The sequence below is a fragment of the Cheilinus undulatus genome, linkage group 12 (assembly GCF_018320785.1).
Source record: "Cheilinus undulatus linkage group 12, ASM1832078v1, whole genome shotgun sequence".
NCBI classification, from domain to species: Eukaryota; Metazoa; Chordata; class Actinopteri; order Labriformes; family Labridae; genus Cheilinus; species Cheilinus undulatus.
In genome coordinates, this window is record NC_054876.1 from 3,085,795 (window position 1) to 3,102,236 (window position 16,442).

The 16,442-nt window shown below is 38.2% G+C and overlaps 1 protein-coding gene across 2 annotated transcripts in view; it reads right to left on the reverse strand.

The window, feature by feature from the left end:
- Positions 1-11,488: 11,488 nt before the first annotated feature.
- The window catches only part of opcml (opioid binding protein/cell adhesion molecule-like), a 449,122-nt gene continuing 444,168 nt past the window's right edge, over positions 11,489-16,442 (reverse strand). For both annotated transcript variants that reach the window (XM_041800529.1, XM_041800528.1), the window contains one exon: positions 11,489-13,960. In XM_041800529.1, coding sequence (XP_041656463.1) covers positions 13,860-13,960 — 101 coding nt within the window. In that variant the 3' untranslated portion in view covers positions 11,489-13,859. The remainder of the gene's footprint in view (positions 13,961-16,442) is intronic.

Consider the following 16,442-nt stretch of genomic DNA (forward strand, 5'->3'; position numbering starts at 1 on the left):
AAAAAAGTTTCTCTCTAGAAAGAACACCTTTTTTATTTGGCCTAGCACAGTCAGTGTCTGCTGGCTCACAGCCCCCCTATAGGCTCTGAGGACTCATTATCAAGGTTCAATAAGGGCTGTCAAATAATGACATTATTAATCAAGACATACTGTGCAAAAAAAACAGGGACAGGACCATTGTGCAGCATCCTCTTTTCTTTTAACAACGGTCTGTAAACGCCTGGGAAGTGAGGAGAACAGCTGCTGGAGTCATGGGAGAGGAATGTTGTCCCATTCTTGTGTGATGTGGGATTCTAGCTGCTCAACAGTCCTGGGTCTTCTTTGATTTTCCCTTTTATGATGCTCCAAATGTTTTCTGTTGGTGGAAAGTCTGGACTGTGGTCAAGCCAGTTCAGCACCCAGACTCTTCTATTGTGAAGCCATGATGTTGTGATGGATGTGGTTTAGCACCGTCTTGCTGAAATAGTCAAGGCCTTCCTTGAGAAAGATGTTGTCTAGATTGGAGCTCTAATACCTCTATCCTCTTTCAGCATTGATAGTTTCTTTCCAGATGTGTCTGCACGAATGCAACCTCATACCATCAGAGATGCAGGCTTTAGAACTGTGCAAGCTGGATAGTCCTTCTCCTCTTTGGTCCTCATAAGTTCCAAAAATAATTTCAAATTTTGATTCATCTGACCACAGAACAGTTTTCCATTTTGCCTCAGTCCATTTTACATTTGGCCTGTTTCTTGATCCTGTTCCCATGAGGCTTCTTCTTTGCATGAATCAGCTTTAAATGTCATTTCTGGATGGCTCTATTGTTAGACAGTGATTTCTGAAAGGGTTCCTGATCCCATGCCATGATCTTGAGTACTGAATTATACTCTTATTTTAATGCCGTAGCCCCTGAGGGTCCCAAGATCACAAGCCTCCACGGCTGGCCTTCAGTCTTGCCCTGTGATCACAGAGATTTCTTCAGATTCTCTGAAGTGTCTGGTGGTGCTTGTCGAAGTCTTTGCAATTTTGTGTTGAGGATTAGTTTTTTTTCTTTTTTTTCTGAGATTGTTCCAAAATTTTTAGATGCAGCTTTACACAGATTGATGATCCTCTTCCCATCTTTACTTCTGAGGGGCTCTACCTCTCTAAATTGCTCCTTTTTCATCCACTCATGTTTCTGACTTGTTCCCAATAAACCAAAGAAGTCTAAAATAGTCCTTCACCTGTTTTTCATAAACATACTTTTCAAACCTTTTGTTGCCCTGTCCCTACTTTTTTGAAATGTGTGGCTGCAATCAAAGTCAGAATGAGCTAATACTCTACTCATGAAATGATGAAATGTCTCAGTTTCAACATCTGATACGTTGTTTGTGTTCTATCAAATACAATCTGGGTTTATAAGAACTGACAATCAGTGCATCTGTTGTTTACATTCTTCAGTGTCCTGACTTTTGAAAATGGAGTAGTATGTCCACTCTGGTAGAATAAAGTAGACTCCTGGGTTGTGCTTTTCAAATAAAAACACCGTTTGGCATTTCATCGGTAAAACTCACCTGATTTGAAGGGTTTTATTCTGAAAATGTCCTAGCTCAGTTAATAAATCAAGTCAGCTGAGGGAGATTTATTGAGATCAAATTGAGGTAGCCAACATCGGCACACATGCATCTGTCCACTGAGCCATCCATCCATCCATGCTTCAGTCTATCTGTCCACTGAGCCATCAATCAACCAGTCATCCATCAATCAGTCAGCCATCCATCAATCAATCAATCAGTCATCCATCCATCCATCCATCTGCTGTTGTTTGGCAGCTGTTGTAAAATATGTCTTAATTTAGTCTTGGTGTAAAATGACACATTTCAGCCCAGTTTTAGTCAATTAAATGTCCTTAAGTTTTTATCTTTTCTTTTAGTTAAAACAATAATTTTCGTAGATCTAGTTTAGCTATGTTCTAAATGTTTTATAATTGTTAATATCTATTATTATTTCCTTTATTCACAAACATTCAGAAAACTAGGGCTGTAGTCAACCAAAGAAAAACTAAGTAGACCAAAATTGCACCCAGTCACCAACTGACCTGGCGACTCGCTGACCAGATCTTGGTCAGACAAAAGATTTTGCACCAAACACTCGACCCATCAGCCCTACAGAAAACCCTATCATTATCTGAATGGTCTCTCCCCTGGTCTCTGCTTGTGTTTTTCTGGTTATAATCTATATGCATAGAGGAGAAATATCATGGACTTTAAATGTCTGACAGTCCGGCCTTAAACTTTAGTCTTCTTTTAGATGATCTGATGAAAATTAAACTTTATCTCACCATTTTTTTAATATAATAAAGCCACTGAAGAATAGGGTGAAAAAACCACCATATTCATTCATTCACTTATCCATCATCCATCCATCCATCCATCCATCCATCCATCCATCCATCCATCATCCATCCATCCATCCATCCATCCATCTATCCATCATCCATCCATCCATCCATCTATCCATACATCCAACTATCCATCCATCCATCCATCCATCCATACATCCATCCATCCATCCAACTATCCATCCATCCATCCATCCATACATCCATCCATCATCCATCCAACGATTCATCCATCCAACCATCCATCCATCCATCCATCCATCTATCCATCCATCCATACATCCATCTATCCATCCATCCATCCATCCATACATCCATCTATCCATCCATCCATCCATCCATCCATACATCCATCTATCGATCCATCCATCCATCCATCCATACATCCATCTATCCATCCATCCATCCATCCATCCTTCCATTCATCCATCCAACGATCCAACGATCCATCTATTTATTTATTTATCCTTCTGTCCATCGACTTGTTCATGTTTTAGACGTATAGTAACCCACAAATGTTGCTTCCTTAAATGCTCATTAGATGTTGGCTTAACAAACACTCGAGCTCTGTTGGGTGTTGGGAATTTCTCTTCTTTTATGGATCTCAACTCTAGAAAAATAATTCCTGGGTTTGTTGTTTTCATCGTTTTAGAATGAGCTTTGACTTTTTAATGTTGACATCATTAACCCTCTGAGGTCTAAGGGTATTTCCTCAATTTGTGAATACATTTTTTTTAATTCACCTTTTTAAGGTAGGCTACTTGCAAATAACACAATACCCAAGTGTTTAACATCAACGTTTTTAAGACAATCTCAACTTTATGAAAACTGAAGCCCATTTTTGTCCTAGCAGACTGTTTAAAGACTTATCTTAGCTCAAGTGATGAATTTTGAAATCTGATTTTTGAAAATGTTTGAATCTCTTGTGAAAACACACCTTCACTCATGTAGATGAATTGTTTTGGTGTTTTAAGGTTAACCAAAGTCTTAGCTTCACTTTAATAGTGGAATGTATGAATAAAATAATAGTTGAGTAGAAAACATGTCTAAATTGGTATTTTGTTGTAACATTTTTTGAGCATAATGTTGTCTTTCATTCTATTATTCTGAAAATGCAGCTGTGTCATCTTCATCACTACTTCTCAGTTTTTGTTCCAAGGCTTCTGCAAGATTCAGACACTTCGCCATCACTGGAGATCTTGCTGTGTTCTCTCGCCTTACCTCTCTTTCAAAAACTGGAAGAGGGAGGGCCTTGGGGTTTTGAGAGTCTTAACTGATTGGAGAAAGGTTGACAGATAAAGGATTCAACCAATTGTGTATGCACAAGTTGATGGCCAAAGGATTTGTCCTGTGATGCACAGTGAGATGTGACGACATGTTCCCATTGCTCTCTTATTGGTCCGGTGTCTCCTGCTGTGAATCACATGTGATGGCAAGTGAGGATGTAAGTAACAGATGAAATTTACAGAAGTGTTTGAACCAGATTTCCAGGATGTAAAATGGCATTTTTTTTTTATAATCAATTACTGTGTTTAAATAATGCCACTATTTAAAACCCAAGAGCGCTTTGGATAATTTTAATTTTCTAATGTGACTGCACCATAATAGCTTGTATACTGCTTTGGCTGATTCGTTCATGCCAATAAAGCAAATTCGAAATTGAAAGTGTTGCATAGCCAACATTATTATAATTATTAACACACACACACACACACACACACACACACACACACACACACATATATATATATATATATATATACACACACTGCCTGGCCAAAAAAAAAAAGTCGCCACCTGGATTTAACTATGCAAATAGGTATGAGCCTCCTATTGGATAATTACTGCATGTGCGATTATCTTTCAGCTGGCAACAAGTTATTTAACCCCAGCTGATGCAATGAGTAACTTCTCATTGCTTAAACAATAGATTTTGTCTTCCCTAATGACACGGGCATATTCCAAGATGACAATGCCAGGATTCATCGGGCTCAAATTGTGAAAGAGTGGTTCAGGGAGCATGAGACATCATTTTCACACATGGATTGGCCACCACAGTGTCTAGACCTTAACCCCATTGAGAATCTTTGGGATGTGCTGGATATTAAAATTAATGCAACCCTGGATGGAAATAAATCTTGTGACATTGCAGAAGCTTATCGAAACAATGCCACAGCGAATGCGTGCTGTAATCAAAGCTAAAGGTGGTCCAACGAAATATTAGAGTGTGTGACCTTTTTTTGATGGCAACTTTTTTTTGGCCATGCAGGCAATGTATATATATATATATATAGTTTTTCTATTGGAGATAGTCTTCATATATTTCATCCATCCATCCTCTTTGGCTCATCCAGGTCACAGTGGTAGCAGGATAAGCAGATGACCCAGACATCCTTCTCCATTTCCCAGATCCTCCTGGGGGATCCTGAGGCGTTCCCATGCCAGAAGGGATAAACAGTATAATCCCCTCAGTGAGTTCTGGTTCTACCATGTTCTCCCAGTTGTTTAAGCACAGAAGACCTTTATGGGGAAGCAATTTTATCAAATCATCATCTCTTTTACATTCACATCTTTCTCAATCTTCATTTTTAGACCTTTAAATCATTCTTTGTTTGTCTTCTTTCATTGATATTTGGGATGAAATTTGTTTCTGGCCTCATAAACTTTTAAGTCCACACCACTTATAGCTCAGTTTTTGGTCTCAACCAATTTCAGTCACGCGTTTAAAGGGGATGTGCCACTAAATGAATATATGGGAAAATATTTGCGTATCTGGAGTACATATTGTCCAACATAATAGAAATGAACCCATTTCAGTCCTTTTCGTATTCCTCATAAGTCTGAAAACATGAAATCTGATGATCTGTTTAGAATCTGTACCCACTGTGACATCACACTGAGCCTTTTTGATAATACCTGGCCCTTACCTGGTATCTACACCCATAGATCTCCACCAGCAACCATGGAAGTGCAAAGCTGAACCTGTGTTAGCACATCTGAGAGGAGTGGAGTGAAAAGGAGCTCGATTACATTTAAAGAGACATTCTAAAGAAAAGCTGTTTGAATCTGGTTTATAAGCTCCTCTTCAGCATGGTTAATATTATATTCTGACCAAAGCAAGCACAGGATACTGTGGTAAAAAAAAGTGTAAATGTTACGATATTTCCCCTTTGATACTGTTTGATACTTGCCTTTTGATTGGATGAAATTCACCAAGATCTTTCTATTGCCAACACTTTTAACTTGGCTGTAATAATGCTCTAAAAGAGGTTAAAATGGTCTGACAGCATGTCTTAAACAGTGCATTCAGAGGTATGAAAAGGCACCCGTTTACTTTTTTCTTACACCATGGTCTTGGTGAATACTGGATTCTGATTGGCTCTGGAAGTTCACTAGTTGTCCATTAACTTCTGATATATGGACACTTATGGAACTTCTCAAGTAGATCCAGTCAAACAATCTTCACACTGTTCCAAACTAACGTGCCACAGTTGTAAGATGGTAAGAGTAACCATAGCAACCTGAGACAGTCCTATTTTCTGAGTACGGAGGACAGCGTCGCCAGCCTTAGTAGCCTGCAGCAACCGTAACAAAACTGACATAAAAATAATGACGTACTACAGTAAAGCAAGATGATCTTATATTTCCCATTTCATACTGGAAGTGTGACACACGTCTCATCCGTGACACATGTGGATTCTCAGTTTGGTTAATGTTAACAAGTCTGGGCTTTCAGACTGCCTGCATGAGCGCTGTGTCTCACGCACCTGATACGTCAACTCAGGCGCGGAGAATTTAAAGATTCCAGGTCTTGCCTATTTTGTTGTGCAGTGCATGCAGTTATGGACCGTAATAGACAGGAAAATGATAAATGGAGAGCCATATTTACCTTGTTGTAGCAGCATATGAATACCCATGTAGGTGGAATATGTTTAGAAAGAATGTCTTGATAACCCTGAGGAAGGCCACAAGCATAAATGCACCTGTTTGATAAAGTTGTTCTTTAAAGATCTACTACTAGTGAAGCTTTCTGTCTCCACACTGGTAGAATATAAGGAGAGAAACTCCTTTCACTTGTACAGAATGCTTTTATTTCAAATAGTTTCTGACATACTTCCACTGTACACTGAAGGAAGTTGCTTGTAGGGGGGTTTACTGAGGTAAACCTAATGAAGGAGGACAGGGCTTTGACAGCAGGGAGATGCGGCTGACACGCAGAAAACTCGCACCTTGTGTGAAAGCCGCGTCACACACGCACAGCAAGACATGCAACCAGTCTGAAACAGGCTTAACACAGAGGTGATTGTTGCGAAAAGTCACTTCCCTCCTCTTCTAAACTAGTCAGAAAATTTAAGGAGATTTAAAGATAAATATTGATAAATCGACATGACAATATCTGATCAATATTGACGTGTCTCGGAGATTCAGCACCTGCAGGTTGTGGACAGCTCCGTTTCACCTCTGTGACCCGTCAGTGCAGATGACTGTCCATGCTAACTTACAGGTTTATAGTCTGATCACAGATTTCATTTGTTACGTCACAGCCATGCTACTTTCAGTAGCAGATTTTTTGCAAAGGGTGAGTGAATCCTGGCGGTTGCCAGGAGAACAGTACTTGCCTGACTGCATTGTGCCAAGTGTAAAGTTTGGTGGAGGGGGATTATGGTGTGGGCTTATTTTTCATGAGCTGGGCTTGGCCCCTTAGTTCCAGTGAACGGAACTCTGAATGCTTCAGCATACCAAGAGATTTTGGATAATTTCATGATCCCAACCAGTGGCGTGCACAGACTTTTTCAAGGGCAGGGGTGAAAAGAAATAAAAGGGCACATACAGCGTGTTCTTGCCACTGAAGAGGGCACTAAGTTTCGCGTGTTTTCGAGGGCACTTTAGACATGTTTATATGTTACACAAATGGCACATTATATAGCCTTAAAACAGACTAACTAGACAGACTACTCAAGTTAGTTTGTAGTTGGGATCAGCATCTACAAGAACAGTGAAGATTCAACGTTGGACTGTGAAGAACACACAGAAATAAATAAATAAATCCCTAGGGGGTCTGGGGGTCTTCCACTGAACATTTTCAATAAAGTAGAAGCCATTTCCTGTATTCTAGTGCATTTTAACACCATATTAGCACCAGATAATCCAAACTGGTTCTGTGAGATATAGTTCTGGCTCAATATAGATCAAAAAAGGGCCCAACATAAAAGTCATTGCAACAGTAATGTTTCATAGTATTTCTTGGTCCTAATGGTCTTCTGGAGTTTAGTGTGTTTTCTCCACCCAAGAGGGCAGTTTAGTGTGCTTTGCCATCCGGGTGGGGCACTTAAGCACGCATTTTTCCAGAGGGCAGTTTATCATGTTTTAACTAGCCAAGAGGGCAACTAACTGTTTTAGTGTGTTTTTCCACGCAAGAGAGCAGTTGGGTTTTGCCAACGAGGAGGGTACTTAAACACGCCTTTTTGCCACCCAAGTGGGCAGTTTATTGTGTTTTGCCAACCAGGAGAGCACTTTAGCATACGTTTTAGCTCCCAAGAGGGCACTTTAGCATGTAGTTTTTGGCTTAGTGCGCGTTTTTCAACAATTGGGCCACAAGGGAGGCGACTCTTTGTGACAACTTTGTGGGAACAGTTTGGGGATGGCCCCTTCCTGTTCCAACATGACTGTGCACCAGTGCACAAAGCAAGGTCCATGAAGACATGGAGGAGAGAGTTTGGTGTGGTTGAACTTGACTGGCCTGCACAGAGTCCTGGCCTCAACCCCTAAGAACACCTTTGAATCTACTGATTATAGATCAACAAGAACAAAAACTTTTTTTTTTTTTTTTTTTTACCCTAGCATCAGGCTGCAACACAGCAAATAAAAAACTGTAGGATGTCTGAACACTCTCTGAATGCACTGTAAGGTCTTAAACATGGACTTATGCAGCTCTAGATGTAAAACCAGTGACAGTAATGTGAAGCATCACAGTTGGAAGAAATGATTGGCAACCTGAATTGACATTTAACCAGTTTATGGACATTTTTGCAATCTCTCAATCAATGATACCATGACGTTATACCACATAAGTGTCTACTGTATGCTGAACCTCCAGTCAGGTCAAAGAAACATATCAAACAGGTGACACAAGCAGCCATCAGTGGGGTCAAACATTATGAAACCAAAATCTTTCAAATGCCCAGAGAATTATACATTAAGGAGGAGTTTTAGATAGTTTAATGCATATATCTAAAATCCTTAAAACAGAAACAAAATGAACAAAAGACCAAAACAAGATTCAGCTTCCACTGTTGTTCATGATCATAAGCACAAATAAACCTTAAATTAAACATTTCCTCTGTTAACGGGAGCTTTAAACAAATTGAAGATTATTGACATCAATACTTCTCATGTCCTTCCATTTGGGATGTTAGGAGTTCATCGACCCCTCGCTTTAGTTTTACAGGCATCTGATTCTCACGTCTTATATTTCTTTTTTTTACAAACCTCGAAAAAAGTCACTGTTACAGTCTGCAGCCGACTGCTCCACCATCATTACAAGCACAAAACTTTACATGTGAGTACATCAAAAGCATTCCCATGTACATCAATCTCATCCCCGGGGTTTGTCTTTATCACACTTCTTCATAGTTATGCACAGAAGTGAACTGACAACAGCAGAACGTCACATAATCAATCACTTGTGCTTTAAATTCTTGTCACTGGAGATTTCTGTCCAAGGCAGACTAAAGGGAAAAAAAAGATGGTTGAAAATGCATCCAGTGACCAGAGAGAGCAGCCATCACTTCTGCAGTCTTCAGAGCAGTCTGCTGGTTATCTCAGGTCAAAGCAGGTTAAAGCACACATTCATAACACCTGAAAAAGCTTCATAGCAGCTGCACGGAGCATTATGATTAAGGTTGACTTCACTATCTCCTGTTGTTGGTGAATATGCTGAGCTTTTATCATCTGTGCGTTTGATATGGACTGGAGCTGTGTGGCTGCTCTGGAGGTGAAGATGTGACTCCACTGTTGGGTTTTAATTGAGGTCTGAATCAAGAGCCTTATCCTGCTTCTCCAGCTTTTCAAATAAAAAAGACTGGTGGAAAATATCTTAAAGCAAGTCACTGACTGAAGGAGCATGTTTGCATATTACCTCAATGGGAAGGTTCACGTCAGAAATCGGTTTCTAGTGAAGTTATGTTATTTACTATCAGAATGAAAGAACTTATTTTAACAACCACATGTTGGCTCACTGAGAATTACAGTTATTTCACTCAGGAGAAACACAGCACATTTTTAATAACTTAATTTTTTAAGAGGAGGATGATAAGAAGAGGATGATTACCACAAAATTGTAAACATGTCCATAACTTAGATTATAAGCTAGTTCAGGGGTTCTCAACCTTTTCAGCCCACGACCCCCAAAATAAAGGTGCCAGAGACCGGGGACCCCCACTGTACCTGAAGGTAGCTGAGCACAGATTTGCACATTCAAGAAAAGTCATGTGCACACAAGACTGTTCATTAGGGGGGGAATGGGAGAGCTTTCTGGGGCCAGCAAAATCATGGTCCATTGTAAAGTGGTATTTTATATTTAATCTGAATAATAACCACTCTTATCAAAGAAACAAATCCTAATTTATTTGTGTAGTAAGAGGCCCTCTTAAAAATGTAGATCGTTTTGTCAAAAACAAAATTAAAATACATTAAAAATAACTAAAATTGGTTAATAATGGCAAAAATGGTGGGAAAGGTGGTGACATTAGATTTTGAAAGTAGCAGAAATGGGTTAGAAATGCCAGAAATTAGATAAACGTGGCAAAAAATGGGTTAAAGTGGCAAAAAGTCGCATTATAGCGATAAATGGGGATTCAAAAGTGGCTGAAACGGCGTTAAAGTGGCAAAAATAGGTGGAAATTTGTTGAAATGGGATGAAAATTGATATAAACTGGCAGAAAAGGTTAGCTGAGGCAGAAATATTCAGAAACCAATATTAAATTGTGATATGTGGCTTAAATAGCGGTAAAGAGGGGTTAATCGTGGCAGTTATGGGTCAACAGAGCCAACAATAGGCAGAGAGTGGCAAGATTTGGTTTAGAAGTGGCAACAACAGGCAGAAAAAAAGCGGTGGAGAGGGTTTAAAATTGACAAAAAATGGGTTTTAAGTTGCAAAAATATGTTAAAATTGGCAAAATTGGTGGGAAAAAAGTGATAAAATGGCTTACAATTTGGTGTAAATTGGCAAAAGTTTAATCCAAAAATGTTCTTAGTTTTTTTAAAGCATCTGGAGACCCCTTCTCACTGTCTCGTGACTTCAAATGGGATCGGACCCCAATGTTGAGAACCCCTGAACTAGTTAATAACTGAACAGAAGCTGTTCTTTGTCACCCAGTCCACCTTCAGCATCTTTTGTCAAAATCAAATACAGAAAAATGGTCACCCAACTTTTAGCGTCTTTTTGTAATGTTTATGCTCATCGAGATAGTTTGAGGGAATGTCACTTTGTTAGTTCAGTTATAAATGAATCATTTTTTGTCTTGCAATACAAAATATAAAGAAAAAATAATTGCTGTAGATTTTTTAGAGTCTTTATTTTCTTTGGGGGGCTTTTTGTGTCTTTATTGTTAGCGATATCAGGACAGCGGATGAATGTGGAAATGGGGATGAGAGTATGGGGAGAGATGTACAGGAAAGCAGCCATAGACTTGATCCGGGTGGCAGCCTGTGGTCATCCCAGAGGTGCAGAGGGCAACCTGTTTTTCAAGTTTTAGTAAATTCCCATGGTGTTTCAGACCTTGAATGCAACACTCTGCGTTGCCTATGACAGTCTACCTACAATGCACCGTGTTGTTTTGAAGCGTGGCTAGCGATGCTGATAGAAGTGGCCCCAGATACTGAGTATAAAACGTCCTTTTCAACTGTAGCTACAACTGTGCAAATTTAGTTTTTATGCACTTCAAAGTTATGTCAAGGTAAGATGTGACCAAAATTATTATTTACAGAATTTCATTTTATTTTTACCTCTGCCAAGGAGGTTATGAGATCAGGTGGGTTTGTTTGTTTGTTTGCATCATAACTCAAAAAGTTGAGGATGGATTTTGATGAAATTTTCAGGAAATGTCAGAAATGGCATAAGGAAGAACTGATTAGATTTTGGGACTGATCCGGTTTACCATCTGGATACAGGAATTTTTTAAAGGATTCTTTACTATTGAGAGATAGAGCTAATGGCGGAGGTCTGCGCTCTCCGAGTGCTTTTCTAGTGTCATAATTTGGTGGAGTTTATGAGTTATTAAAAACTTCTGACAAATATTTGATGCTTTTGTGAATGTCAACTATTAGAGATGGACTGATCAACTTGTTGAGTTCTGATCTGATTCTAGTACATCAGTACCGATACCCAATATGAAATCTGATATTTTGTAATCATAATTAATATTCTGATTGTTTTTGGTGGTATTGTGTGGACGTTACTCAAAGCCCTTGTAAACTTGAAATAGTGTTATTGACAGTATTACAAGAAATTCATATATTACTATATAAATGTTTTTATGTTAAATATTTGAAACTGTGGAGAGCTGCAAAAAAACAGCAGCAACAATTGTAGACAACCTACATCAGCACAGGGGATTGAAAATAAAATTGCAACAGTAACTAAAAAGTAAATATGTAGAAATAAAAATCTATAAAAATAATACAAACCTCTTCAAATAATAAGAAAAAGAAGGATTCAACTAAAAAGAATATCTATGAAGTTTTCAAAGTAAACAATTGACATTCACAATTAAAGCACTAAAGCAAAACAACGACTACAGACTTATTGTGACGGATTTCCCAGAAGTACCATGTTTATAATTTTTTAACGTAGCTTTGGCACCCTGTTAACAGAGCCCTGCTGGCACTTTTCATATCTGTTTCTCTGGGCTCGCTCAGTACCACAGCGCGCTTCTTTGAATCATAATAGACTAAAAAAACGTGAGTTTAAAAACCTTCAAACTGTTGTTTAAGCCGTTGTAATACGAGTTGCTGCAGCTCATATTTAAGCCACCTACAGTCAGATCAAGACGCTGTACAAAGCGAACACTCATTTCATGTTGCTGTTATTACAGACACCAACGGGTGACGTTTAGGTCGTTACCGGACTGATCTTTAGGGTCAGAGAAATATTCTGCTATCTGCTATGCTGAGGTGGCAATCACAGAAAAAATGTCAGAATTCGGATTGGTGATAATCAGCACAGTCAGTCTGGTGTTAGATAAAAAAAGCAAGTTTTGGATCTGGCCCATCTCTAGTTGTTATGATTTAAATGCACAGATTGACTTTTTTACATAAAGAGAACATAAACTAGCCTTTGGTTGTGGAGACGAGTCAGCCAGAAGTCCATTCTTTTCTATGCAAATCTGTGTGATATCCAACGTATCTGGAAAATATTTGTGTCTGACCTGTGCCTTAAGTACAAACAAATGGCTTTTCCAGGACAGGGAACCAGCCAAGCTGTGACAAGCATACTGCAAAATTGCAACAGACTAGTGGTCATTCTCTGTACTACATTTGCATGCATACTGCTTATGACAGTATGCAGAAACCAGTTTGGAACAAAGCCTTTGTCTTACAATGACCAAAGTGGATGGAGCTTCAGGAACCGTTGCTTCTTGGTGAAGGTGGGACTTGAAAAATGTTCAAAAAGTTAATTTTACCATTGCATGAATCTGCACTGAGCAGGGCATTTTCCTTTCTGATATTTAACATAATCTCCTTAAATCATAGTCTTATATTTTCAGTGCTGAGTGTGCCGTGAAGCTGCTATGACATTGTGATTAGGTGTTAAAATGCCATCTCATAAGAGTATGCATTTAATAAAACAGTGCAGGATTTTTATACACATTTGTTCATTTTCTACACACACTACCATGGAAATAAAAATTTGGATGCACTTTGCTGTAGGACTTTGCCTGAGAAATCATGGGGTACTATCTAATATTCTGATCGTTTATCATGAAGGCTCTGATACTCTGGTTTGCATACAACTGTAAAAATACAGTAAAATTCAACAATCACGTTGCATTTTTTGCCTTTTTTTTTCGTCATTTACTTAAAAAAAGCTTAATGGTATTGTACAGATATTGAACAGGACATGACACAATAATAATCTGAATGTACACTTCAATATTGGGCAATAAACAGTCAACTATCAACAGTTACATGTTTTTTTTTTTTTCTTTTCTCTTTCCACATACAAAAAAAGAAAATAAAGTGAGGGGGTACGCAAACTCAGTAGTTCTACCATCATCCAATTAGTGCATAAATCAAACCTCCCCTTCTTTAAATCAACACCTCTCACTGCTGGGGAACCGGCAGAGAGCAGACTCTGATGCAGAACCATAAAGGAACAAAAAAAAAGAGAAACCTTAGGGTGAACCACTGGTGCATTTGGGTTTCCATTCTTCTCATGAGACTAATAGTCTGTTCTTGCTGTTCGACGCTGAGAGGATCTTGACGGTTGTGACATTTCGTATCAGAACTTGAGCAGGTAGAGTGAGCTTACAGTCATCACCAGACATACAGAGCTACGGTGCAACACGGCGGCCCCGTTCACATCATGCATGGCACCAGGACCTGCGGAAAATAGCCACATAGGCATTATTAAGACCAGTTATATTACTGACTGAAACAGAAGTCATTTCACTTTGTAAAACCTGCAATCCCATGTGACTTTACAGAAATAAACAACAAATTTACACTGTTAAAAAGACTGGTTTTCATTCTCAATTATGTTGTAAAAACACCAAAATATCACTACTTTAAATGATGCAACAATCATTCTAAGAGTAGAGTTATAATCAGATTGTTCATCCCTTTCTTAACTGACCTCTTTCTCTGGTCATGGCATGAGGACCACACTTAGACCTACAATACAACAAGGGATTTTTTTTTTTTTTTTTACTAAGATTGTGTCGTTGTTTGGTTGCACCACAGAGATTTAAGGCTCATTCTAACCAGTATAGGATTATGTCAGTACAAGCCAAAATTCTGCTGTAGCTATGACGTTTTTACCCCGTTTGACCAATCAGAGACGAGCATTTCTACTGCATTGTTTGTTTCAGTGCTGCCCCCCCTAACTGTCTCTAAACAGACCAACAGCTAAAAACAACTTCTGCAAACTTCTGTTCATCCTCAAACAGTGCTGAAAGTGGATACCATGGTTATTGGAGTTAACTAAAGCTAACTAAATAACTAAAACTAAAATTCAAAAATCATTTTAGTTAACTCTACGTCAAAACTAAGCTTTACCGAAAAAAAACCAAAAACTAACTTAAACTATTAGTGCGCTTACAAAACTTACTAAAATAAAATAAAATCAGAGACAAAATATCCTTAGTTTTAGTCTTTGACACAACCATACTGACTGGCACCTACACCAGAGTCTGGGGAGTGTAAAATTACCTGATCTGATTGGTTAAGACTTCACACAGTGGTAGTTTTATGTTTGGAGTTGCTTTCAAACATCATTTTAAAACAAATAAAATGAAAAATAAAGAGAAGCCTGTTTGAATATGTTTTTAAAAATGTATCATGTTCACTCTGCCCTGACATGTATCTGGAAAAAAATAAAATTAACACTAAAACTAATAAAAACTAAACTTAAACAAAGCTTTTCTGCAAAATAAAAACTAAACTAAAATGATCAAACCAGCAGTAAAAACTACTTCAAGCTAAACTGAAATTGAAAAAACAAAGTGAAAATGAAATAAAAATAAAAACTTGATAACAGCCTAGATATCCATATCTTATATCTAACCTGAATAATAGCCACTCTTATCAAGGAACAAGTATTTTTTTAGTCATTTGTGCCTAAGTATATAGCCTTCTTAAAAAACTTATATCCCTTTTCTTGTGGGTAAAAAAAAAAAAAAAAAAAAAAAAAACGGTAGAAAAGGTAGGGAAACTAAAATAGCAGAAATGGGTAAGAAGTGGCAACAATTAGATTAAAATGGCAGAAATTGGTTAAAGTGACAAAAAAGGGCAAAAAAAGAAGTGGTACAAGAGGATTAAAAAGTGGCAGAAATTGGTTTAAGAATGACAAAAATGAGTGGAAAATTTGGCTAAATGGGATATAAAAGTGGGAAAAAAGGTTTTAACTGTTTATGATCTACCATAGAAGGCAAAAATGAGGATAAAATGAAATTGTGCTCAAATTGTGAAAAGACAGCATGTTTATAAAAAGTAAACTATCCACAGTAGTGCAACTAAATCTCTAAGTGTAGCAGATACTTTTGAGCGTGCATGGTTGCAGAAGACCGTGCTGAAACAATAACAAGTGCGACTTGTGACCTGCAAGAAAACATCACAATAGCATTTGTGCAGATAAAACATTATCACGTACACGTAAGTAGGAAGTGCTGTGAAAGGAAGTGGTCCAGATCATATTATAGGAAACTGTTTTTGATGTGATCTTTTAACAACATTTCTGCAAAAGAAGAAAGGATATTTCTGGAAGGAAACAGTACTCTGGGACTAATTGAATGTGTGATTTGTTGCTGTTTCTCTTACAGTTATATATGCCAAAAGAGTTATTGCTCTATCTCATCCAGTTACAATTCAACCCGTGGTTAAAGATAGAAATGCGTTGGCAGCGCTGGTGCTCTCGTAGGTCTTAAAGGGCTAAACTGGCAAAAACAGGTTAACTGTGGCAGAAAATAGGCCGAAGTGGCAGAAATGGGTTAAAGTGGCAACAATGGTCATAATAAACAGTGAAATCTGGTTAAAATGGGCAAAATCGGGCATAACAAAAGGGGTTAAGAGTGGCAAAAATGAATCAACAGAGGCAACAATAGGTGGAAAGTGGCAAGAACTGGTTTTGAAGTGGCAAAAAAGGTAGAATAAAGTAAAAATAAAGTATTAAAACTTGCAAAAATTGGGGGGAAAAGTGATAAAAGGGGTTAAAATTAGGAAAAATTGGTGTAAAATGGCATAAGTTGGCAAAAAGATGCAAAAAAAATGGACACCAATAGAGGGGTGCAGTCATGATGTAAATCTGTGGCAAAACTCAGAAGTTAGCATCGCATGGGTTCCTTTGGCGGTGAGCCTGTGGGATTTT